Below are 26,370 nucleotides of genomic sequence, written 5' to 3'. Positions count from 1 at the left end.
CATCTGTTCATTGTTCTTGTTTGCTTTTTGGGCACTGAGCTACACCACTTTCTTTCTCTCTCTCTCTCTCTGTCTCTCTCTCTCTCTGCCTCTCTCTCTCTCTATATATAGATATTTAACTTTGAAGCCTCAGCTATAAATAATTTCATTTGTTCCTTTCTTTACAGTTTTAGCATGCCTACAATACTGTTCAGGTTTTCATTAAGGAATGACTGTTATTTCATTAACACTGGTAAATTAAATTAATCTGTGAATATTAAATGTTTTGTGCCAGGCATTCCAATGATGTGGCTATTTCTGACAACAGCTTGTTTGATTTGTGGGACTCTAAATGCTCATGGATTCTTGGATTTGGAAAACGAAGTAAATCCTGAAGTGTGGATGAACACTGTAAGTCATAGAAGATTCCAAAGAACATCAGATAAAGCAGGATTAATGAGGTGGGATCACAAAAGACCCGCGTATTACAGAAAATCGCTAATAAGGAAAACAGGTAGATGATTTTTAATATCATTGTAACAGTCTGACTAGATTTGCTCCTTTGTGGCTGAAAACTAAGGTTTTCAAGTAGTAGGAAATGGAATTGTATTTTGTATTTTATACTCATTAGGTCCTCATTTTAATTTATACCTTAAGAATGTTAATTCAAGTACTGGTGGCTCCTCTAACTCTAGCTAATCAGGAGGCTGAAACCTGGAAGGTTGAGGCTTAAAGCCAGACTGGAAAAAAATAGTTTATGAGACTCCATCTCCAATTAACCAGTAAAATGGTGAAATGGCAGTGTAGAGCACCAGCAGTATACAAGAAAGTTGAGTGAGATTGTGATAGCGTGAGTTTAAGTCCCTGTACTGACAAACACAAAGACACACACACACAGACACACACACAGACACACATACACACACCAACAACCGTTTGGACATATATATATATATATATATATCACATATATATGTATATATAAATGCCTTCTGTTTTCTATATATCTTTACTAAAAGACAAGCCCCTTTAAAAATGAAACTTTATTACTGAGAATGAGGTCCTGGCTAAATATTCTAAACCCTCACCAATAGTACATGTTTTTTGAAGTCCTTTTTTGCTTTTTGAGACAAAATCTGGATTCAAACTTGATCTTCCCTTCTCTACAATTACAAGCATGCACCACCACACCCACCTTAGTTATTTTTATTTTATCAAGACTTTATAATTTTATAGTTGTTTTGAGCAACAGATTTCACATAATTTATCCCAATAAGCACATGCCAGGTGCTTTGTTCTAGTTCTTTTTATGACCTTTAAGACACAAAAAAGAATATAAACATCTTAATGCTTCTGTTTTCTCTGGGCAGAGTGAAATCATCAAGTACAATGGCTATCCCAGTGAAGAGTACAATGTGACCACTGCGGATGGCTACATACTCGCCATCAATAGAATTCCCTATGGGAGGAGACACTCTAGCAACACAGGTATATGATGGACTGTGTTCTACTGAAATTTATTGCTGGTAATCCATCCAGACAGTGACTCATTTATCAAAATTGACTAAATTTCTGGTTTAAATGGTTAAAAAGGAGGAGAGTCATGCTTTCCCCTCTAATTTTCTAAAGACAGACAAGAAACTAAACAAACAAATGACAAGCCTCATCTTGTAGACTTTCTCCAGGCTTGTTTGCTCCGATGTAAATGCAAAGGTGGGGCCCACAGTTTGTTAACTCAGGTGAATCCAGGAAGTGGATTTCCTCACTGTTGGAAAGAGACTTGCTGGATTGAATGCAGCTAGCACCTGTGAGGTACCCAAAGAAGTCTTCTCTGAAGATTATAGGGTTCATCGCTGGATTTGAACATCAAACAAGCAAAAAAAAAAAAAAAAGTACCTTTTGGATAGAAATTCCATTTTAGGACATAGCAAAAATTAATTCATTCACTGCTATCTTAATTCCAAATTGTATGAAGCCTTGGGGATCATATTCATTTTTGTTATATCTGTCAATTTCAGCCCCAAGGGAGAAGATACTTTGAAATGTAAAGGAAGAGAACATTAAAAGTAAAAATATATTTAAAGCGAGAGAATTTTAGCAGGATTTAGAATTAAAAAATAACTTGTTGATGGGCTAAGGGAGGTAGTTCAGCTGTAGAATGCCAGTGTAGCAGCCATGAGATCCTGAGTTCCATTCCCAGCAAATAAATCAGTAGCTTACTGCATTGTACTAAACAAATCCATTAAAACTCCCTGCAATTCTAATATTCTCAGATAATGAAAGTGATACAGAATCAAAACAATAACTAGTGACAGAAGCAAAGTTTAAACTTGGGCAGCCTGTCTCCGAAGCCTGTGCTATTAGCTATTAAATTGCAGTATATATTTTTCAGTTTTTCAACCCTAGTTCTTCTCACCTCACTGAGCACTCTTTTTCTTTCAGAACTTTGAGAAACAATGAAAACATGGTAGAATGGATTAATTCTGCTACTGGTTTTTGAATGTTCTATAGTGAGCAAAGGCTGGGAATTTAGGATCTGGGTAAAGAACTAATCAGGACCCATATATACTCACCTCTATACCTTCACTGGAAGCCTAGGAGATTAACCCACATTAAGCTTGTACCCCTTCTTCTGCTGAGTAAGTTTACATTGAATAATATGGTACATTTTTTAATCAATTGAACTCTTGATAAGCATTTGGCTTATGCCTAATTTGTAGCAGATATAAATAAATCTGTCATGCACATTCTCTTCTCAAGAAAGATCAAAATTCAAAAACTAAAGTATGCGTTATATTGAAACCATATCAACTGACACCATCGTAAAGGTGAAAAGTCATAAATGGAACTGTCAATAATGATGATAAATGAATGCAGAGTAGAGAGCACATACTGTGATGTAAGGCGGAAGTGGGGTTGAGGCTTGGCTTTCTGCATCATCAGCTAGTCACTCTCTGGAATTGGTTTTTATAACTGTAAAATGATCCTTAAAGTAGCAGCTACTTTTTTCATGCCATTATTTGGGCATGAACTCAGGGTTTCATTTTCTCACTTGCCTATGCCGCTCAAGGCTGGAACACTACTACTTCAACCACAGCTAAACTACCATCTTTTTCTGATTACTTGGCGATAAAAGAGTCTCATTACCAGAGCTAGCTTCAAATCATGACCCTCAAATCTCAAACTCCTGAGTAGCTAGGGTTACATGTGTGAGCCACCAATGCCAGGCTAGTAACTACTTCTGTGTGTACACATGTGTATTCATTTGAGTGTGTGTTTATCCCATGTAGATATGTGTTTCTATAATGTTTCTGGCATATACTATTTGTTATAATTTTCTTCTATCTTGACAATCCCTTCTCTAGGTCCCCGGCCAGTTGTGTACATGCAACACGCATTGTTTGCAGACACTGCTTACTGGCTTGAGAACTGTGCTAATGGAAGCCTCGGGTTCATTCTGGCAGATGCAGGTTACGATGTATGGATGGGAAATAGTCGGGGAAATACTTGGTCAAGAAGACACACAACACTCTCTGCAAATGAAGAGAAATTCTGGGCCTTTAGGTAAACTGTATCTAAGAAAAAAACAAGAGCAAATTTGGAGGCGGTTTCTTTAAAATAATAGATATTAATCAGAATCTGTAATACTTTCTAACATCTTCAAAGAGAAAAATGATGAGAACCTTTGATTTTCTTTGATTTTTTATTTTAGAAAGATCCTTTGACCATTCAATCTGTCCAGTCCTACACACACATCACTAGTTTGTCCAGGAAACAGCTCAGGAAATTCCTATTTCAAATTTATGAACTCATTTAAACAGTGTTTTTGAATGCCTATGGTATGTGCATTTCAAAGGTAAACACAAGCAAATAAGCTTACTTTTACTCATATTTAATCTTTTCCTCCAGGACAACCAATTACTTTTGCAAAGATGACATATATCAGTGCCATATTTATTTAAAGAAATTATGGTTGAAATTGTACAACAAATTCCAATATGAGGAAAACTCCTATGTGAGTTTTTACAATGATCTGTGGACAATGAATAAGAAATTATTGACCTTTAATGAATGTGCTTTGCTGTTATCAGAGATCTTCAATTCCTCTGGCTTCACTTCCTTTCTGGTTTTCTAACCTACTGCTAGACTTGAGCATGCATTTACCTCATATCAATCATATAGTTAGTGCATACTAACCCTTTAGTGGAGAAAAAAGTATAGAATAAGTTATCGAGGTTCACAGCTCTGTGGGAAGGGAAAAATAGAGAAATATTTTTGAATTACTGCTTCTTGACTGAGATCTTGAAGTTCCTTTGTTTTAGTTCTGCTAATATTTTAGAAACCATTCACGTGTGCTTTACATAAATATCTTTAACTGCACTGAATATTATATAGGCCTTTTTATCCTTTTATATTGATGCTGGTGTAACTGGTATTATGGAATATTGGTGCATATGTCTGATAGGCATCTGTATGAGCAGAAGAGCCAACAATAGCAACATCTAATTTGGTGCTTACCTGCAGCCAACTTGTTTCTTTTTTCTACTATTTAATAGTTACAGCAGCTCTATAAATCAGGCACTGAACTATTTATTTCTCAATTGAGGAAGCTAAGGTTCAGAGCATTTAAGGTACCTAGATAGTAAATGATGCAATCCTAACTGACAATCGTCGTGTTTTCCAAGTGCAGGAATGTCAAGAATCCCATCAGGCAGTGTGAGAAGCAGAGGCTTGCAAAGAATTCAGGAAAAGGAGGGAAATAAGAGGAAGAAAAAAGAAGAGTGAACTTTAAATAGCATACACAAATCTTGAAATTGTGCCTCTTATTAGGAAGTAAACTATAAATGAGGCGAGCTAAAATGCTTTACATTTACTTGAGTAAATAATGTGATGCACACTGACAGCACAGAATTCTATATATAAAGTAGGCAGGTATCTGAAGGGTGCTGTGCTTGTTTTGCTTGTAAGTGTTCACTCAGAAAGAATGACAGAGGGAGAGCGAGAGAGAGCGAAAGAGAGGGGGGAGGGTGTCAATCATGCTATGGAGCCCAGAATGAATTCCACTCACTATGGAGCCCAAGCCTAAACTCACTATCATCCTATCTCAGCATGCTAAGAGCTAGGACTATAGCTATGTGCCACGGTGCTCAGATTGTGTGTAAAATTTAAAATTATAGTTGTAAGTATTAATAACCTCTTATCTTATCTTGCAGTTTTGATGAAATGGCCAAATATGATCTACCAGGAGTAATAGATTTCATTGTAAATAAGACAGGCCAGGAGAAGTTGTATTATATTGGTCATTCACTTGGCACTACAATAGGTATGTTGACAATAGTCAATTTTATTAGTATATTCCAGGAGGAATGCACCCCGAAACTGAACTGTAATAAATTCTAGTTATAATTCTTGTCACTCTCTATCCTATGCTGGAAACAATCCTATTGCACTAAGTGCTTGTGAATCTATAGAACAGAGACTGAGGATTAGAACAAAACCTCTCCCTGATTTCAGATTATAGATGCACATTTCTAATGATGATATCATTTTTCAGAAATAACATGTGCTCCAAATCCAAGGATGCAGTCTAAAGAGAAATCTTGTAGATTCCTTCTGCTCTATTATAGTAAAGCTTCATGCTATGAAATATCCCTGAATCATTATAAAATACAACAATCATATCCTCTTTAAAACAGATTGAATTTAAATTAAATTTAAAGGAGGGAGTGTATTTATTTATTTTTTTAATTTTTGCTGGTCCTGGGGCTTGAGCTCAGGGCCTGGGCACTCTCCCTGAGCCTCTGTGCTCAAAGCTAGAAGGCTAGCGCTCTACCACTTAAACCACAGTGCCATTTCTGGCTTTTTTTCTGAGCAGTTTATTGGAAATAAAAGGTTCAAGGACTTTCCTGCCTAGACTGGTTTTGAACCATGATCCTCAGATCTCAGCCTCCTGAGCAGCTAGCATCACAGGTGCAAGCCATTGAAGTCCAGCTTAAGTTGAATAAATGAGGGGTTGGTTACATCTGTTTGCAGGTTTAAACAAAATAATATAACCAATCAACTGGACATCCTTATTCAGCATACGGCTTAATGTTTATAGAATAGAGTTAAATGGAAGCACCATGTAGACATCTTTAAGTTTTTTAAAAATTATGTTCTTTAAAAAATTCTACATCTTAGCACTGGTCTCAAGTGGGCCTAAGGTGAGGAAAGTGGAAAAGTACCTGCTTAGTAAGAATGATGTTCTGAGTTTAAACTTCAGAGCTACTAAAAAAGCACTCTGTTAATGATTTCCTAGAACTTTTGTAAAGAAATTAGCAATCTACTGATAAAATATGAACTTACTATTGATCTTATGCTGAATTTTCTAACATTAAGAGAATAGACATATAAAAATAAACAATATTGTGGTTGGATAAAACTGTATACAGATAGTGACTTTTCTTATATTTCTACTAGCACCATTTTCAGCTGTAGCAAACCAATACTGATCAGTAATCATCAATACAGGCAGTTGTCAGGCTTAGCATAGGCAGTGAACATCAGGAGACATAGACAAAAGTAGTATCCAAGTACCAAGAGAAGAACCCAAAATTTTCATTAATAGTCAAATCATTGTACAATTATAATATCTAAAATTATATAAGATCAATGCTGCTGAATGTTCTTTCTATATGTTATAAACTTTCCTCCCATCAGTTTTAAGAATAGCCCTTCTGTTAATACTACTTCACAGAGAAGGAAACAGAAGTTCAGAGAAACTGACTTGTGCAAGGTCTCTGAACACATCAGTGGCAGAACAGAGATTCTAACCAAGTCAGTCTAACCAGTTGAGTGGATGGGCACTGTGTAGAGAATGAACAGAGAAGAAATTATTCAAGTTGGGTCTGGAAAAGAGGGTAGGGTTTACCCATGCCCCTACTAGTTTACAAAGGAGACAGAAGAAATGTTACCACCCGTGTTCCATATTATATGTAGACAGAAAATGTTTTAGTGATCACTATTTACATTTTAGTCAAAGCATATTTTTTTCACTTTGTGGAAAGAACCCTATTGTTTGTACTATATTTAGTCCCTAAATATTAATAGGAGACTGCACTCACTGTAACCACCAGAAAACACATCTTCTCACATTTCCAAAAATCCTCTGATGAGAGGTAATATACTTGATTCAGAGTCTTTCTATGAATTATTCAGTTGATTTATCTACCTAATACAGCTTTAAAATTTCAATAATGTATTTGTACACACACACACACACACACACACACACACACACACACACACACACGTGTCAAGGGAAGCCTAGAAAGGCACCTTGGGAAATCAACATACATAGATAGTCTCATGGCCTTTCTACCACCCTCATCACCATGGAAGTATAAAAATTTCAACACTGCTCCTGAAAGAGCAAAGTAAAGGAAGAAAGTTGATCCTTACTGAGCCTTCCTCCTCCTTAATGGACCAGGCATAATTTCTTCTACTTTGCCAGTTGGAAGGTTTCTGAAGGGTTTGTGAATATCCATGAAGGAACTGAAAGTAATGGCAGTAAAATTTCATTCTGTACTGAGAAAGAAAGCCTTTGAAATGACTGGATTATACTGAAGAAAGACCTGTGTGAGCCATGCTTTATGAATTTCATGGCTTACTTTGTTTTGGGAAGCTCTATGAGTCATTTTGGCATCTCAGAGTTGGGAGTAAAATGAAAACATTTCCAGCACTTACCCAAAGTTTGGGGAGTGAAATCATCTACACTTAGCCAGTAGTAGTTGTTTCAGCAGCTCATCACTCACCTTCCACATTCTAACTACTCCATGACCCCAACAAGGTCAAATTGTCCATCAGTAGAATATGAGAAAGTTGTGGTTTGGGGAGTGGAAAGAAATGAAGACAGAAACCCTTGCAGAGTACTAGAAAACATTCCAATTTTTCCAAAACCATTGCAACAGAAAGACAAAATTAACTAAGTAGTACCTCACTTTGGTTAGTAGAAATACTGCATAAGCATTTCTAATGTTTACAAGATTGTCTTGTCTCCTGCTTTCTCAGGGTTTGTGGCCTTTTCCACCATGCCTGAACTGGCACAAAGAATCAAATTGAATTTTGCCTTGGGTCCTGTGATGTCATTCAAATATCCCACAAGCATTTTCACAAGTTTTTTTCTACTTCCAAGTTCCATAATTAAGGTAGGCTTTTCCTTTTTGCTAAAACTCACCCAAGGGTCTTATGTTGGACCATAGATTGTTTATTAATAAAAAAAACTTGTATGAAGTAAAGAGGAAATTTAGATAAAACCTAAAACAAATAGACTCTATGAGCATGTGTTTGCCTGGTCTATGCATGTATGTCTATGCCATTGTGGCTACAGGTACTATATATAATTTACCATAGTTAGTTACTTGTGAACCGTCGTTAGTTACTTGTATCTATTTGAATTTTAAAGTGAGCTGAGTACTATTTCAGTATAGCGTCTACTAACAAATTTTCTATTTTTAAGCTTTTTGAATTATCTTTCAGTAGCTGTACAAAGAGATTTTAACTTAATGTATCATGCAGCTTGATCATTCATGTTGATCAATATTATTCCTTCCATTGATCTTCCTCATCTGTTCCAACCATAATTTTTTAAATTCTATTTAATTGAACAGTTCAATGGATTCACATATCCAACTGGCAGGTACTCTTCAAATTACAAATGACCATGAATGTCCCAAGTTGAACATTAGAAAACTTTGATGAACACATACTCTTTTCCATCTTGAGAGCTTACTTTAATTTACTAAGGCTACATGAAAAGGTCTCAATGTCAGATACTCAAGTATTCACTAAAATAATAATTCGCATTTTAAGAGTTGTTTTATTGACAAGTATGGATTTGGAATTTTATTCACTCAAAGGTCATTTCAGCTTTATTTAGAGTTATTCCTTATGAATGTCTTGGCCACAAAGAGCATAACTTTGAGCATACTCTTGAATTACCAAAATTTCCCTTTGAATTTGAGATATGGTAAAAAATACATTTGTACTAAAGTGAACACGAGGAGACAAATTAGAGTTTCACAATTATTCATATGTAAGACAGCAATACCATAATCAGGAGTCAACTGTCAGGAAAGAAAGGATATATGTTTTTATAAGCCCTAGTTATTGGTTCAACAACAGTCTCGTACTGTTAATCATGAAGATAAATATTGTTGTTCCTGTGTGATTGATAGCTCTATTTTAAAATGTGTTTGCATCAGCTCTATTTCAAAATGTGTTGACATCAGTTGAATTCGTTTGGGATGTTATCTTCATTTGTGGAAAGCTAAGTAAACTCATTTGTTGATTTAAACCCATCATCTTGTATGTATGATATTTGTTTGTCTTATACATCAGATATGAGACAAATTCTGTTGCTGGCTCATCTCATTTCACATGATCTATTGTGAAAATTCTTATTACTTTAAATACTATTCTCTGGCTCCCCCAGTCTCTTGTGGAGAGCTTCAGAACACCACTAGAGTTCCTAGAGAAAGTTACCAAGTTCTAGAAGTGTTATCCAAAAGGCTGTCTTGTTTTCTTCACATCTTGCTAATGTATTTTAGATAAGCAAGAGGGTTTTATTATTCTGTTCCCCTACATGCAAACCATATTCTCTGACCAAATTCACCCCTTCTATAACGTACCCTCCTCTCTTTGCCCTCATCCCAAAACAATCACAATAAGATTCGCTGTTCTATTTTCACACTTATATAGCAAGTATTTTGCCTGTATTCACCTTTCCTCATCTTCAGTTTTCTCTTCTCCTCTTCCCATTAGTATTCCCACACAAGACAGTCTCTGTTTCACAAACCTCTCATTTACAGTTTTGAAATATGCTAAGGTGTGTTTTTATTTATTTTTGTGCTGGTCATGGGGCTTGAACTCTGGGTCTGGGCGCTGTCCCTGAGCCACAGTGGCACTTCCGGTTTTCTAGTGGTTTATTGCACATAAGAGTTTCATGGACTTTCCTGCCCAGGCTGCCTTTGAACCATGATCCTCAGATCTCCCCTCCTGAGTAGCTAGGATTACAGGTGTGAGCCACGGGCACCCTGCTTTAGAATATGCTAATTTTTATAATAGTTTTTTGTGATGGTATTTCACATGTGTCTGTATTATACTTCGGCCACATTAACACCTTCTATTCTGTATTTCCTAGTCCCTCCTACCCTTCTAGTACTCAGCTGCTTTCAATGAAGTTCCTTAAGCTACCTGCACACATAAACGCAATGTATTTAGCTTGTCTTTACCCTCCACCATTTTCTTTTTACTCTCTCTCCTTTCTACTCATCTCCTCAGAACAGTTACACAACTACAATCATGTTGAAGATAAGATTTCTTTCAGGTCTATATTCTACAGATGAGCAAAAGCTTGTGACCTTTGTCCTGAATTTGGATTCACTTTATATGATCATCTGGAGCTTCATCCATTGCAAAAGAAAAAATAATCCCATTCTTCTGTGAACATGTTAAGTTGTCATTTTCCCAATGCTTGGATGACTTTCTTCAGTGATTTATGCTTTTTGTTGTAGATGGTTTTTACTTCTTTAAATTTATTCCCTGGAACTTTTTTCTTGAGGTTTCTGTAGAGGTGTTTTTTTTTTTTCCTGATTTGTTTTTCAATCTGTCTATTGTTGGACATTATCACCTCTTTTATGTCTGGTGCCACTTTCTCTTTGGCAGCTCATTCTCTAATTTTTATTATGAGAACTGATGAACCTTGGAGAGCACTAGATAGCCAATGTGTACATAATGTAGGAAACATTGCTTTTCCTTCCTACTTAATGTAATATTTCACCCTAATGAAAAAAAGTTTTTTTCTTTTCCTGCTAATGAGCAATCACTGATTCAACAGATTATAAAGGAAGTTCACTATGGAGGCATGAATTGGGGGTTGAAGATTCTTTATTGGAATCTGATGACCTTGTTCATTTGGAAATGGATTCCTAAAACATTTTCTCTAAAGGACTTAGATTGCTTGACTGAAACAATTGATGTAAAAAGAAATAGATAGAATGTAATGTAAATAGAAATAGATATAGTCCATTCCTAGAATGAAGGGAATTTAGTCTGAAGATCTTGAATTATATATATACTTTTTTTTTTCTTTTACAGGCTATGTTTGGTACCAAAGGTTTCTTTGTAGAAGATAATAATAAAAAGATAGCTTCTACAAAAATCTGCAATAATAAAGCACTCTTACCAATGTGTGTTGAAATGTTGTCCCTATGGGCTGGATTCAACAAGAAAAATATGAATGCAGTATGTACAAGAATTATGAACCATTTGATACTTGAATATATCTCACCTCTCCTTTGATTCATTTTGCCTATCATACCACATAAATTCAGGTAGTATCCCAATTCATTAAATGTAGATATTTGTGATGCCTAGAGAAATAAGTACTCAGACAGACCATAACTAAGAAGACTGGGAAAAGGAAAGGCAACTGCATCTTTCCATCCTTAATAAAAATGGGATAAAACGTTTCATAATGGGTACGAAATTCTCACAAGTTTGCAATCAGTTACTACTATCATAATTAATTCAAATTTATTGCGCTTATACTCTGCATTAAAAACAAAACTCTAGAAAAAGAGAGACACCTATATCAGCATAACATGTATTTACTGTATGTCTTCCTTTATATGTAACATTTTTTAAAATTTCAAATAAAATTTACCACTTGAAAATCTAGGATAAAATAAAAGAGCATTTGAATCCCCTTCCTAAAGATAAATAGCAGTCTTAGCAGTCTTATTTTATAACCTGCTTATTCCTAGTTATTGGAAATTCAAGAAGGAAATAAGTGGAGGAGGAATTTATATTTGTAGACTAGTATGGTTAAATAGTTATGTCACAATCAAGCCAGTACCAAGATAGCTGTTCTCCAACAGTTCATCTGACTGCTATTATATTAGAGGTTGAATTATGTTATATTGAACCCATAAGACCCATTAAAAGACTTTTCCTAAAAAAGTAAACTTTTATTTTTATTTTTTGGTGGTCCTGGAGAACTCTGAGCCTGGGCACTGTCCTTCAGTTCTTTTTACTCAAGGCTAACAATTTACCACTTGAACCATAGCACTACTTAGAGTTTTTTCTGTGATTAATTGGAGATAAGAGGTTCACTGACTTTCCTACATGGGCTGGCTTTGACCATAATCCTCAGATGTCAGCCCCCTGTAATCTAGGATTACAGGCATGAGCTACCAGCACCTAGCAAAATAATAAATAAATAAATATTTTAATAGCTTTCTTTAAATGTGGTCATTATATTCTAAGATATATAATTTTGACTACTGTTGGGTGATTAATTTTTGTCTCTGATATTTACAAAAATTGAAATTATCTTTGGAAGGAATTGAATTTTAGCCTTTATTTTCATAGCACATTGTGATTTTTTCCAAGAGCCCATCAAGTTAGCAGTATGATTTTTAATATACTTTTAATAGATGAAAAAATGAATCCAGAGATAGTAAATAAATGGACCAAATTTATAAGGCTGATAATTAACATGAGATCCTAGGCTCAGATTTTGTCACCTATTGTACTATAGCAGTCTATGTGCCTGGTCCGAACACCTTTTTCACATTTGCAATTAGCACTTTTTCACATTGCTTGGCCCAAGGATATCTACTACTGTATATATAATATATAATATATCTCAGGGTAATAAATAATATACATATTATATAATATGTTGCATATTATATATAATATATATCAAAGTAATTCTGCCTCATCATTTTCAAAGTACCAGTATACATTATTAATTCTAATCATAATTGTTCTCTGCTTCTGATAGAATCGTTTATTTCATTGAGTGGTTTTTTCTGTAACATGGGTTTAATTTCTCTAGAGTCGAATAGATGTATATATGTCTCACGCTCCCAGTGGATCATCAATACAGAACATTCTGCATATAAAGCAGGTAGATATTATCCACTTCAGTCCTCATTTTCATTCTATATGGAAGGGCAAAGTTGCACCTCTTGACAAGACTATCCTGAGAAGCTCAGCAACTTGTTTCCAGTTTGTCCTTTTTGCTACTCTCATATTTTGATTTCCCTGGCCTTTAAGGGAAAGAATTTTGTGGTGGAAACCAAATGGATGACATTAACAAGTTCCATATTAGATAGAGACTATAAAACAGTCCCTTAGTTAAAGAGGTAAATAGAGCGAATCTCAAGAAGGCTGAAACTCTCACAGACAGAAATATCTGCTATTTGGTTTTCTTTTCACGTCTTGCTTTTCTATATGATTTTTGTTCAAACTAAGGGAAATCATTAATTTTCTATCAGACCCCACTTTCTAAAATGAGAATGTATTTATTTCCTTCTGGTGATACAGAAACCCTACTTTCTTCCCAGTATAGTGTTATTCCATTATTGTCTCCATAATTGTTCCATAATTGTTAACGTACAAATTGCTTTTCTAAAACTTGTTTATTTCAGCTTTACCGATCTGATGAATTCAGAGCTTATGACTGGGGAAGCGAAGCAGAAAATATGCATCATTACAATCAGGTAAGCTACATGGAGAGACCACAGAATGAAGTTCAAGAAATTTTAATAGCAATCATTTAAGAATAAGAAAAACTCTACTTACTAATTGGTGGCATTTGCACAACTAGATTTTTCTGGAAAAAATATGCAATGTATATAGTAACTGTAGAAATTTTAGAAATAAAATGAACTTATATAAAGGAAATCAAATATTTATAATCCCTCTATCCAGAGATTACTATATGCACTAATGCTTTCATGTATTTATTTCCTCAGCATTTTGTTGATTTATACAACTTTTAATCTTGCTTTCTTCATTTCAGGATAAAGAAAAAATACTAAAAATTAATGGAGTGAAACATAATTATAATGCAATTAATGAAAACTATCTCACAAAAATCTTGAGAGACTAAAATGACAACTTTATTATACTGACAGAAAAACATCTAGAACTCATTCTGAAAGTATAAAAACTGTATTTCAACATTAAGAATTAGGTCTTGGGCTGGGCAGGTGGTTCAGTGGTAGAGTGCTTACCTCTCATGCATGAGGCCCTAGGTTCAATTCCTCAGCACCATATGAGCAGAAAAATCCAGAAGTGGCACTGTGGTTCAAGTGGTAATAAAAAAAAAGAATTGGGTCTCAAAATATCTTTTCCCATATCACTTTATGTGTGAAAATCTGTAGACTTAACACTGTATTGTTAATCAACTCTTCTCCAATTTTTCTATTCATAATCAGAGCCTTGAATTCTAAGTATGAATTAAGTAAATTAAATTAAATACTTTCCTTGACTATATTTTTCTTTCTTTATTGGTTATAGGGCTTGAACTCAGTACCTGGGTACTGCCCCTGAGCCATTTTGTGCTCAAGGCTAGCATTCTTCCACTTGAGCCACAGAGCTACTTCTGATTTTTGAGTGGTTAATTGGAAATAAGAATCTCATGGAGACTTTTCTGCCCAGTCTGGCTTTGAACCATGATCCTCATATCTCAGCCTCCTGAGTAACTAAGCATGAGCCACTGGTGCCCAGCTTAGGCTATGTTTTTAATAGATATTAATGCCAGCATATCATTTAAATTGTTTCTGAGCATACAAACAATCAGACCAGTGGATTTCTCAACAATAAATCAGAAGATTAAATTTATTACCCCTTGCAGTAAGTCTAAGACTTACATTATGAATATTTTATTTATTTTTAATCATTTTGAGTAACGTGATTTACATACAGTAAAATTTGATGAATATAGTTTTTCAATTCAATGAGATTTGACAAATATATTCATTTATTTAACCACATAATAATCAAATTACAGAATGGATATTTTTCTGGCCAAATGTTCTCTTGTCTCTTACACTGTGTTTATACACAAATATGCTTTTTTCTATGGCCTCCCTCTCCCTCTCCCTCTTCCTCTCCCTCTCGCTCTCCTTCCCCATCTCCCTTTCCTTCCCCCTCGCCCTCTCCCACTCTCCCTCCCTCCCTCTCTCTCCCTTCCTCCCTCCCTCTCTCCCTCCCCCCCCCCCTCTCTCTCTCATTTGCTTGTTCATGGCTGGTACTCTAACACTTGAGCCACATCTCCAGTCTAGCACAAGGTACTATTTCACTGGTTAATTGGAAATATAGTCTCCTGGACTTTTCTGCCATGTTGGCTTCAAACCACTACCCTCTGGAACTCAGCCTCCTGAGAAGCTAGGATTACAAGCATGAGCCACTGGCACTCACCTAAATGCATAGGAAAAGCAAATAACAAATGTTAAATTGGTTATCTTCAGTTAAGTGAAATAAAGTAGATGAACGCAAAGTAGTAAAAACTTCTTGTCTTGGACTTAACACACATTATTTTTTCTTTCTTCCATTAATTTTAGTGAACAAATATATTTATGTGATGTTTACATTTACAAGACAACAGATACACACACATACACGCACGCGTGCGCGCTCATGCGCGCGCATGCACACACACACACACACACACACACACACACAATTATACACCTAAAAATAATAGTCAAGTTCTGATGTATGTCAGGGTATCAGCATTCATCAACATCTAGCTGGTTCTATCCTGCTCCAAGCCAATCCTGATTGGGTTGTTTTTGCTGTTGTTGTTTTGGTTTTCATTTTATATGGGTTGAAGTCAGTTTCGTTCCATTCCCTATGAGAAGCTATTCTCATCAATTAACCTCCCCCTGAAGTCACCAGCAATATCTCTATTTCCCCCCAACCTGCACTTCCCATGAAAATCAACCCACGGAAGTTGGTGGCAAGGCTCAGTTGGTAGAGTGCTAGTCTATGAGCAAAAGCTAGCTATGAATCCTGGTCTTGGGTCTAACAAAAGAAGATCAACCTGTGTAAGTTCCAAGAGGGTAGGGATTTCTCTCTATTTTGTTTCCTGTTTTATTTTTAATCTCAGAAGAGTACCTGGAATGTCCCAGGCCCAGATTCTCAATATTTATTTGCTACATGAATAAAATCATTATTTCCTTCTCATCTGAATCAAAATGCTGGTGTCCTTCTGACTCTCCCCTGCCTTTCTCTATCAGAAATTAATTTGCTTCTGTGCCATTTGTCCTGTCTTTCCTCACCTCCCTTTCTTCCTAGATGCTTTTTTCATCTCACCTGAACCTTTGTCTTTAATGAAAAACAAGCAAATTTTCTCTTAATCCGACAATTCTATCTATTGTCAGTCTATTTCTACTGTTTAAAAACACTTTTAAAAATTTTGTTTCCCTCTTTTACTCACTCTTGTACCTTTGAACATCCAGTTTTAATCTTCATCTACCTATTGCAGAACTCCATTTAAAGTCATCTGTGATATTGAATTGCCAGATTCAGTTGTCTGAAATGTGCTATGCTAGTTATAACAATCATTTCACAACTAGCTCCCCTAATTCTGTAATGCAATGATGCCTGATTTCCTTTCCATTTCTTATTGTTCCCTTTGTCTTCTTATTTTCCTCTCCCCCCTTCCCAATTGGGAGCACTCTTACAGTATTTCTCACAACTTTTTATTACCCTTGTAGAATGTAATCATGCCCAGAGCTACAATTAGGAACATCCATTTGTCTAGATATATTTAGGACTTATCTTCAACCCACTCCTTCAAGTCAAACCATGCACTGATGCTCATGTAGCTATTTTAAGATAGAGTTTCAGAAAAAAAAACTCTGTATTTTTTCCCACAACTTCTGAAAGTTGTCCAAATGCCTTACTCAACTTGACACTCAAACCTTTATGATCTTCCTGCTCTATTTTACTATATTCCCTTCCTTATCATGACCTGCTCATTCTTCCTTCCCTGTGAAACCCTCCCATTCTATCTACCATTTTTATCTGTCAAAATTCAATGGCTCACAAGAGTCATTTCAAATTATTCCTCTTTCCATTAAAGCCGAGTTGGAAAGAAATTCTTTTTGCCATCACTTCTCCTGTATTTTGAGACTACCTTATGGCATACAATCTACATTACTGTCTATACAGTGTTCATTTAGTAATCTTGCATTGCTCCCTCCTTCACAAACTCCTTGAATGTAGGGGACAATGTGTACTTTCTTTGCCTCTTACTTGGTGCCTAACAGATCTACGGCCATGGAGATGCTCAGGTTGCTAAGATTTTTCCATTTGTTTAAGTTCAGTTATTGCTATGTCTAACTTCAGACCATGACTGCCCTGTTTCTCTTCTCACAGAGTCGCCCTCCACTATATGACATAACCACCATGAAGGTACCTACTGCTGTTTGGGCCGGTGGACATGACAGCCTTGTGACACCCCAGGATGTGGCCAGGATACTTCCTCAAATTAAAAATCTTAGTTATTTTAGACTTCTGCCCGATTGGAACCACTTTGATTTTGTCTGGGGCCTTGATGCCCCTCAACGGGTATATACTAAAATCATAGCTCTGATGAAGGAGTATCTCTAAATGCAATATATCTCTAAGTGCAATGGTTTTACAGTTTTAAAACAAACAAACAAACAAAAACAAAACAGATTTCAAGCCCAGGAGAGTTTTTAGGAGAAAAAGTACTCATCCATAATGAAGTTGAGCTCAGTGCTTCTGTGGATGTTGTTGACGTGTTTCTGTTTCTGTATATCCAAACTAGAAATTATTTGAATTGTGCTGTTCTTATTTTAAGGAATATCTTTGTCTGGCATCTCAAAATCTCATACCTTTAGTTAAGGCTTAGGCCCTTTTTAAATCCAACATGGTTTCATAAGACTTAGCTGCTCAATGTACAATTGAGAAAGTAGGTAAAAGAAGGCCTTCTTTAGCCAGTTTTAATTTGAGTGTGTATACACACATGTACACACACATAATTTACACAAACAATACACCCCCTCCCCATTCCCTTTTTCATAAGACTGATTATAAGCATAGAAGAGTCATTGTCAGAACAGTTGCTTAGAAGCACATTCAGTGTCACTGTAACCTCCAGCTTACCTAGAATTAAGCCAATAGTTATTAGGGTACTCTATATAAACCAGTCATGAAATAAACCTTGATATATATCTGGAAGCGTGAAAGAGAATAGCAAATAAAATGTAAGTTTTCCAGGAGCTTGTTGTACTATTAAAAGATAGGTTTAGATAGAGACAAAATTAAGAAAGAAAAAAACATTAGGATTTGCTAAATTATTAATTACTAAAATTATTCACTCTAAGCTCCCTCCTTTGAAACAAAGCCAGATTAAGGTGGCTTTCTTATAACAAAGTTTTGTAAATCAATGACACATGAAAAACACATGAAAAACAATCCTCTCTTGTTTTACTCTAAACAGCAACTAGACAGATCAGTCAGCATTTTCAGAGTAGAATTTATGTTACTGTATTTGTATTTGTATAACATGTAATAAAACTCCTCCAAATAGCTTCATTTAGAATCAGCAAAGGAAACAAGGCATGAATCTCTTTCAGTCCATAAAAGATAATGGATATTGATTCTAAGGTTAGTACAGAGTTCAAAGAGTAATGTGAATTTTTTCGTTCCTGCACTTCTGAATGGTGTGAATTAGGAAGAGTTCTTTATCTTTTTACCTTCTATGAAGATGTAATTAATAAAGTAACTGTTGATGGTCCTCAGGGAAACATCAAAAATGATGCACATACATTCTTTTAGTAATGTACTTAAACTTAAAACAAGTGAATGCAAATTGGTTCTGCATGAAGAACCAAAGTCTTTTGGATATCGGATAATATATAAACATTCTGTAACTTATAGTCCATAATTTGTCATTCTTAATTTTTAGTGTCTTTAAAGTAGGGTAAAGAGTCAGGCACATTGCTATAATCTCAACACTAGAGAGACTGAAGCTGGAAAATTACAAGTTCAAGGATAGGCTGAACTACATAATGAGAGCATGTCTCAAAAATTATACATATATATGTATATATATGTGGTGATTAAAAACTCTTGGCAATTTTAACTTTGATAATTTTATAGTTCTTATTTAAGAAAATAACTAACATTGATCTCAATTTTAATGACTTTTATTGAACTTTTCAAAGAGCACAATGTGGTTTTTGGTTGTTTTTTTTGGGGGGGAGGGGTATATTTGTGCCAGTACTGAGACTTGAATTCAGTGCCATGAACTGCTTGGCTTTCTTAACTCACGTCTGGCATTCTACTCTTTGAGTTACACCTCTAGTTCCCATAAAATAGTTTTCTTACAATATGTTCTTCATCTCATCAAATTGTCCCAACTAAATGAATTATTTTAGTTTTTCTAAGAAGAAACATAAATGCACTTGGGGTGCTTAGTAAGCATGTCATTCAACCAGGAGGCATAGGAAGGAAGGGACAGCACACTAAATTGTCTTACTACTAGCTATGAAAATTGAAGTGGCATTAATATCAGTAAATTGATTTTATGGGAACATTGAAAGACAGTGGTAATACAGGAATCTAGTTAAATGGGTTGGTTAGAAGAGCTCCTATTACAATTACAATGCAGTTAATCATCATGACCAAGTCAATGGCTTACAACATCAAACATCTGTTTTTCATGTTTACACACCTACCTTTAGGCATCTCTAGTACATTCAGGCTGAGAAACAGGTGCGCTTGGCTCAAAACCATCAGTTGAGTAGTTGTCTGTTCCATACATACATCTTTTCCCTGGAACATCAGCCATCAGGTGGTTCTTCATAGGACATATTCCAAGAGGGGAAAGGGCTAATTCAACCATACTTGCACAAGCTAACCTCAGTGGAGTAGGGTAGTCTGCTTAATCTACCATGGAAGAGTGTAACTCATATGGCACAAGAAATGTGGTACATACACTGTTAGATAAATGTAGCATAATATACAGCCTTTCCCATACTTTCTTTAATCAGTTCATTTACCCTCGACATTATTTCCAATGAACTCAGATCATTAGACTACCTGACAATTCATTATTAATAAACATTTTAAGGGAACAGCAAAGAAGAAAACCCCCAAAGATATTGGGATGTCCTTTGCAAAGCAGGATCAATGAGCAAAAAAATGATAACATTGGAGAATGCCAGATTTTAGTAGTTTTATAAGACAATCATTCTCTAGACTCAAGTACTATGGAATAGGTAAGGCAAAACTTTTGTCTCTCAGTCTAAGTTACAATCTCTTTAGATGGTTCTATTTTAAAATAATGAATAAAACTTCATTAACACAATGGGTGCTGTGAGAAGAACTCTCACAATTCACTTTTGGAATCATTATTATGTAAAACATACAGTGTACATTTAAGCCATCAGATACTTATAACTCTACTTTTTAAGCAAACTGAGATATCACAATTCTAGGTTCCTTTTCTTGCTCTTTCCCACAGTGGATAAGCTTCTAGCAGGCAGCAATGGTTCCTGACTATATTCTTGGACCTTGACACTTTTCAGCTTACATATAGTGTTCTTTAAAATTAGTTGTTAAAATAAGAATGTTGAAAATCATATACTCTGGTGGTTTTCGTGTAATTTTTTAACCTTTCATCTAGGAAAGAACTTGTGGAAGAGCAGACTGAATTTTAAAATGCAGTTTCCATTAAGAAAGAAGAATACACCTATTTCCTGGTGTTTATTTTGTTGGGCTTTGACCTAGACTTTCTAAAAGATGATGCTATTTGAGCTCTCCATGGAGTCTATTATACTTCTGATAATTCATTTGTAACCACTTTCATACCACCCGGTGTATTTACTTATAGATTTATAGGTACATTCAATCTCTCAATAGATCCATGCAGCCTTTGTTTCTCTGGGTCTAGCTTACTGCACTTAATAGAAATTTTTTTCTAAGTCTCTTCATTTCCTTAGGAATGGTACAACACCAGGAAATTGGTATCTAAGAACAGGAGACAGGACCAAAGGGAGAGGAGTAGAGGAATGAAGAGGGGAAGAGAGGGAGAACACAGTCAAGAATTCATTATATATGCCTCAAAGTTCAGAAAAGTACACTGAGGAGGGTTGGAAGGAGGGTGAGAATGTTGAAGAGATGACATTTATCTAGATGCATTGTATTTATAAACTGCTCTGTTATATGGTACCTCCTTTGTACAACTACTTAAAGAGAAAGAAAGAAAGAAAGAAAGAGAAAGAAAGAAAGAAAGAAAGAAAGAAAGAAAGAAAGAAAGAAAGAAAGAAAGAAAGAAAGAAAGAAAAAAAGAAAGAAAAAAAGAAAGAAAGAAAGAAAGAGAAAGAAAGTGAAAAAAGGATAATATTCAGAGTAGTATATTTGATGAACTCTTTATAAAGGAGTGTTACAGGAAAAGAGTAATTAAGTGGATTTTAAATTGTATTGAAGTAGAAGGAAAATTAGCATATGACTCAGAAAATCTTCTAGTATCTACAGCTGTTCAGACATAGTATCTTGAATAAGAGAATGAAAGTTCAAAGAAATGCAAATGTGGTTTTCTCTGCTAATAGAACTGCATTAGTCTTTAATTTGTGTTAGGAGGCATCTTTGCAGAAAGCCAAGTATAGGTTCTTGTGAGCAACGAGATAAATTGTGCAAAATAAAATTACATTGCTATCCTATTTTGATTTAAAGCGAATTAAATTTTAGTATATAACATGGAGTAATGAAAGATCTGAAGCTTTAGACAAAAGTTGACATTCCTCTACAGTCTTGCCTAGATTCTACCTATTCTTGGATTTTTATTAATACAAGAGACAAATATGGATTTGGGAGAAATTACTTCTTTTTTTTTATTAATGAGTTTTTTTTATTGTGAAAATACCGTATGGAAGGGTTACAATTACATGAGCAAGGCAATGAGTACATTTCTTATTGTTGCCTCTTCCTTTGTTTCCCCTTACCATCCCTGCCCTCTCATCTCTCCCCCTCCCACTCCACCAAAATTGTAAAGTTTGTTTTTCAGTATAACGACTTGTACATCTCATTGTTGCAATGGGTCCACCTGTATCCCTATTTAAACAATTGTTTTTTTTCCCTTCCCCTCCACAAATGATACCAACATCAAATACAGTGAAAACAGGGGTTATGCTGTGGGGGAGGACATACAAAGCAACAAAGAAATCATCTTATAAATATGTTAGAAACAAAAGCAAGAAAGAAAAAACATTTGAGTCCTTTTTTTTTTGTGTGTGGGGGGGTCTAGTCGTGGGGCTTGAACTCTGGGCCTGGGCCACAGTGCCACTTCCAGCTTTTTTCTTTTTGCTTATGTGGTGCTGAGCAATCGAACCCAGGGCCTCAGGCATGCAAGGCAAGCGCTCTACCACTGAGCCACCTTCCCAGCCCTTGAGTACTTATCTTGGGGTTCATTTCTCCTAACATCAACTTATCTGACCATTTCTGCTTGTCTCAGACATATACTAGTTATTGCAAATAAGGGAAACCATGGGACATATGTTTCTTTGGGCCTGGTTTACTTCACTTAATATAATTTTTTCCAAGTCTTTCCATTTCCTAACAAATGAAGTGATGTCATTCTTTTTGATGGAGGCATAGAATATATATAGAATCTATCTATCTATCTATCTATCTATCTATCTATCTATCTATCTAGCTATCTATCTATCTATCTATCTATCTATCTATATATATATATATAGCGAGAGAGAGAGAGAGAGAGAGAGAGAGAGAGAGAGAGGGAGAGAGAGAGATATCACATTTTCTTGATCCATTCATCTACTGAGGGGCATCTGGGTTGGTTCTATGTCTTAGCTATAGAGACCCAGAAACACAACAAATCAAAGAAAGGGTGGACAAATGGGATTGCATGAAGTTTCAGAGCTTTTGCAAGGTAAAGGACATAGCTAGCAAGATCAATAGAAAGCCCACAGATTAGGAGAAGATCTTCATTAGCCATTCAACAGACAAGGGTCTCATATCTAAAATTTACCTGGAACTCAAAACATTGAATCCTCCAACAACAATTCCTCAAAGAAACAACTGCCCAATAAATAAGTGGGCTAAAGACTTAAAGAGAAACTTCTCTGAAGAGGAAAGAAGGATGGCCAATAGATACATGAAGAAATGTTCAACCTCTCTAGTCATAAAAAGAAATGCAAATCAAAACAACACTGAGATTCTACCTCACCCCAGTTAGAATGGCTATAATCAAAAACTCTAATAACATATGCTGGAGGGAATGTGGCCAGAAGGGACCCCTACTGCATTGTTGGTGTGAGTGTAAACTTGTTCAACCAGCACAACTATGTTTATTGTGTTACTTCTCTATGAAGCTTCTTTTTTTTTTTTTTTTTTTGTCAGCATGGGGCTTGAACTCTGGGCCTGAAGGCTGTCCATCAGCTCTTCAGCTCAAGGCTAGTGCTCTACCACTTGAGCCACGGTGCCACTTCCAGTTTTCTGAGTGGTTTATTGAAAACTCTCATGGACTTTCCTGTCCAGGCTGGCTTTGAACCAGATCCTCAGATCTGGTTCTAGTAGCTGAGGATTATAGGCGTGAGCCACCAGTGTCTGGTGGAAACTTTTTAAACTATTCTGTCCATGTCTACTGCTATTCTTTCCTCTTTAGGCATTTTTAACAACTAAATCCAGGAAACTCCCAAGGATTCTTCCAGGCAAGCCTCCTCTTACAATCTTATCCCTTCCTGTAAGAGGTAAACAAGTATTTCATTCACTATAGAATAAATGTATAAAATCCTTTTGAGTGCAGCAGAAATCAACTCTTTAAATTACAGCAAGCCTTCTTATTCAGTATGCCTTACCTACCTTCATAAGATTTTTGTTAGGAGTTTGAGCATTTTATTAAAATTTGACAAATGAGAATTTGGTGAGAGATTATGCTAGCAATGGAAGCATAGACCATATTAGGTAGTGTTTAAATCAGAGCTAGGGAATATCCAGCCAGTGAGCAAAATCCTTTGGTCCAGCTCTGTTGACAAAAATGGAGTTGGCACTCAAAATTCAACAAATCTACAAGCTTTTATTATAGGTACATAAATTATATTAAGTGAATCATAGTAATAATGTAAATTTTGAGGGACAAGCATGGAACGTCTATTACAGGACTGATAGGATACATGAATATATACACACACATATATACCTATATGTATATATATATATATATATATATATATATATATATATATATATATTCCTCATCTACTATCAGCCCACCTATCTATCTATGTCCCATCTGCTATCAGCCCATCTGCCTGTATTACATTGAGTTAAAGGACACTCAGTGTCAATGCCAAGCAGGCTGGGAGTATACATGATGCAAAAACATTAACACACTTTGGCAAAACTACAGCTATCACGTGATATGATAAGAGACAAGGAGATGACCTTGCTTCTGAAGACTGGTAATGATATTTCTAACAAAGATAACTCCAATCCAACCTTTATCCATATGTCCACAATCAATAATCCCTGCAAAATGGAATCCCAGATAAAGGTTGAGGAAATTAAAATACACAGAAAAGATCCTGCCCTTCTGAGTAGCTAGGATTACAGGAATGAGCTCTGAAGGATGTATTGAATATTCTCTGTATCTTTGTGTGTCTGATAATGTCTTTTTCTTGTCTTAATATAAAGGTTAAAAAGATCTTCCCTAAAATCATCTTAGCTTCCTCTCCTGTGTAGCTAACCTGCTGACATTTTCTAAGATATGATTGCTTCTGTTTATCTGCTTATTTTACACTATTGTAAGTATGTTCTGTAAAGTATCATTTTGCTTTTAATTTTGTAGTGAACCTTTTTATTCTACATTTATTAAGGTTTATATTTTCCGATGGGAGATTTTGTCTACCATGCCTTTGAAAATTGTGTATGTATTTCTTTGTTTCAACCTTTGATTCTAATCTAGTCAATGATACTCGGTTATCTGGATATGTTATCCTAAGTGTCTGACATCTTCTCTGCCATTGGTTTTATCTCTGCTGTTTTCTTTGATTTATGTGCTTAATAATCAACTCATTTCTCATGATCACTAATGTATTTTGATGCAATTCTATTGAACTGTTTCCAGCAATATTAGCTACTTGCTTCTAGTTTTCTTGCAGTTTATTTTTACCCTTTTACTCTTTATTTTCTGTGTTATTGTATTGTTAATACAAAAAATGAGACCCAGAAACACTGTCGAATATAATACAGTGAACACCAGCACTTACTACCCCATGTTTGGAAACAAAACATTACAAATGGAATTTCTTTTTTTTTCTTTTTTTGGTACTTTTTTATTGTAAAAATACTGTACAGAGGGGTTACAGTTACATGAACAAAGTAATGAATACATTTCCTATTGAGCATTGTTGCCTCCTCCTTTGTTTTCCCCCTACCATCCCTTCCTTCCCACCTCTACAACTACCCCCCCCCCGCCAAAATTGTAAAGTACATTTTGTACATCTTATTGTTACAGTGGGTCAACATGAATCCTTATTTAAGCATTTCGTTTTTTCCCTTCCCCTCCCCAAATCAGAGTATATATACAAGATGCAGGGCACTGACATCAAATAAAGTGAAAATAGGGGTTATACCGTGGGGGAGGAACATACAAAGCAACAAAAAAAATCACATGGTACATTATAAATACGTTAGAAACAATAGCAAGAAAGGAAAAAAATTGTGTCCCTATCTTGGGGTTCATTTTGCTTAATATCATCTTATATGGTTATATGTAAATAGCTTTTGGCCATTTCTACTTGTCCCAGACATATACTAGTTATTGCAAATAAGGGAAACCATGAGATCTATGGCTCTTTGGGCCTGGCTTACTTCACTTAATATAATTTTTTCCAAGTCTTTCCATTTCCTAACAAATGGGGTGAAGTCATTCTTTCTGATGGAGGCATAGAATTCCATTGTGTATATATACTACATTTTCTTGATCCATTCATCTACTTAGGGGCGTCTGGGTTGGTTCATATCATAGTTATGGTAAATAAGGCTATGATAAACATAATTGTGCTGGTAGCCTTAGTATGGTCTTGTTTGTTATCTTTTGGGTAAATGCCCAAAAGTGGGATTGCTGGGTCATAGGGGAGCTCTATGTAGAGTCTTTTGAGGAACCTCCATACTGCTTTCCAAAGTGGTTGAAACAAGTTTACACTCACATCAACAATGCAGGAGGGTTCCCTTCTGGCCACATCCCCTCCAACATCTGTTGTTATTAGAGTTCTTGATTATAGCCATTCTAACTGGGGTGAGGTAGTATGTCAATGTTGTCTTGATTTGCATTTCTTTTATGGCTAGAGAGGTTTAGTATTTCTTCATGTGTCTATTGGCCATCCTTCTTTCCTCTTCAAAGAAGTTTCTCTTTAAGTGTTTAGCCCACTTATTTATTGGGCAGTTGTTTCTTTGAGGATTTGTAGTTGGAGAATGCAATTTTTTGAGTTCCAAGTATATTTTAATTATGAGACCCCTGTCTGTTGTATGGCTAGTGAAGATCTTCTCCTAATC

The 26,370-nt window shown here is 35.5% G+C and overlaps 1 protein-coding gene across 1 annotated transcript; it reads left to right on the top strand.

The window, feature by feature from the left end:
* Positions 1-282: 282 nt before the first annotated feature.
* Lipn (lipase family member N) lies at positions 283-17,467 on the top strand. The gene is made up of 9 exons (XM_042689540.1): positions 283-390; positions 1,350-1,467; positions 3,345-3,543; positions 5,193-5,302; positions 8,029-8,165; positions 11,116-11,262; positions 12,863-12,934; positions 13,458-13,529; positions 17,200-17,467. Exons 1-9 carry the CDS (start codon positions 283-285, stop codon positions 17,431-17,433), a joined length of 1,197 nt encoding a protein of 398 aa, XP_042545474.1. The 3' UTR covers positions 17,434-17,467.
* Positions 17,468-26,370: the final 8,903 nt, after the last annotated feature.

Source organism: Dipodomys spectabilis, unplaced genomic scaffold, assembly GCF_019054845.1.
Source record: "Dipodomys spectabilis isolate Male_0828 unplaced genomic scaffold, ASM1905484v1 ptg000125l, whole genome shotgun sequence".
NCBI classification, from domain to species: domain Eukaryota; kingdom Metazoa; phylum Chordata; class Mammalia; order Rodentia; family Heteromyidae; genus Dipodomys; species Dipodomys spectabilis.
This window is presented reverse-complemented; position numbering and strand designations above follow the sequence as displayed.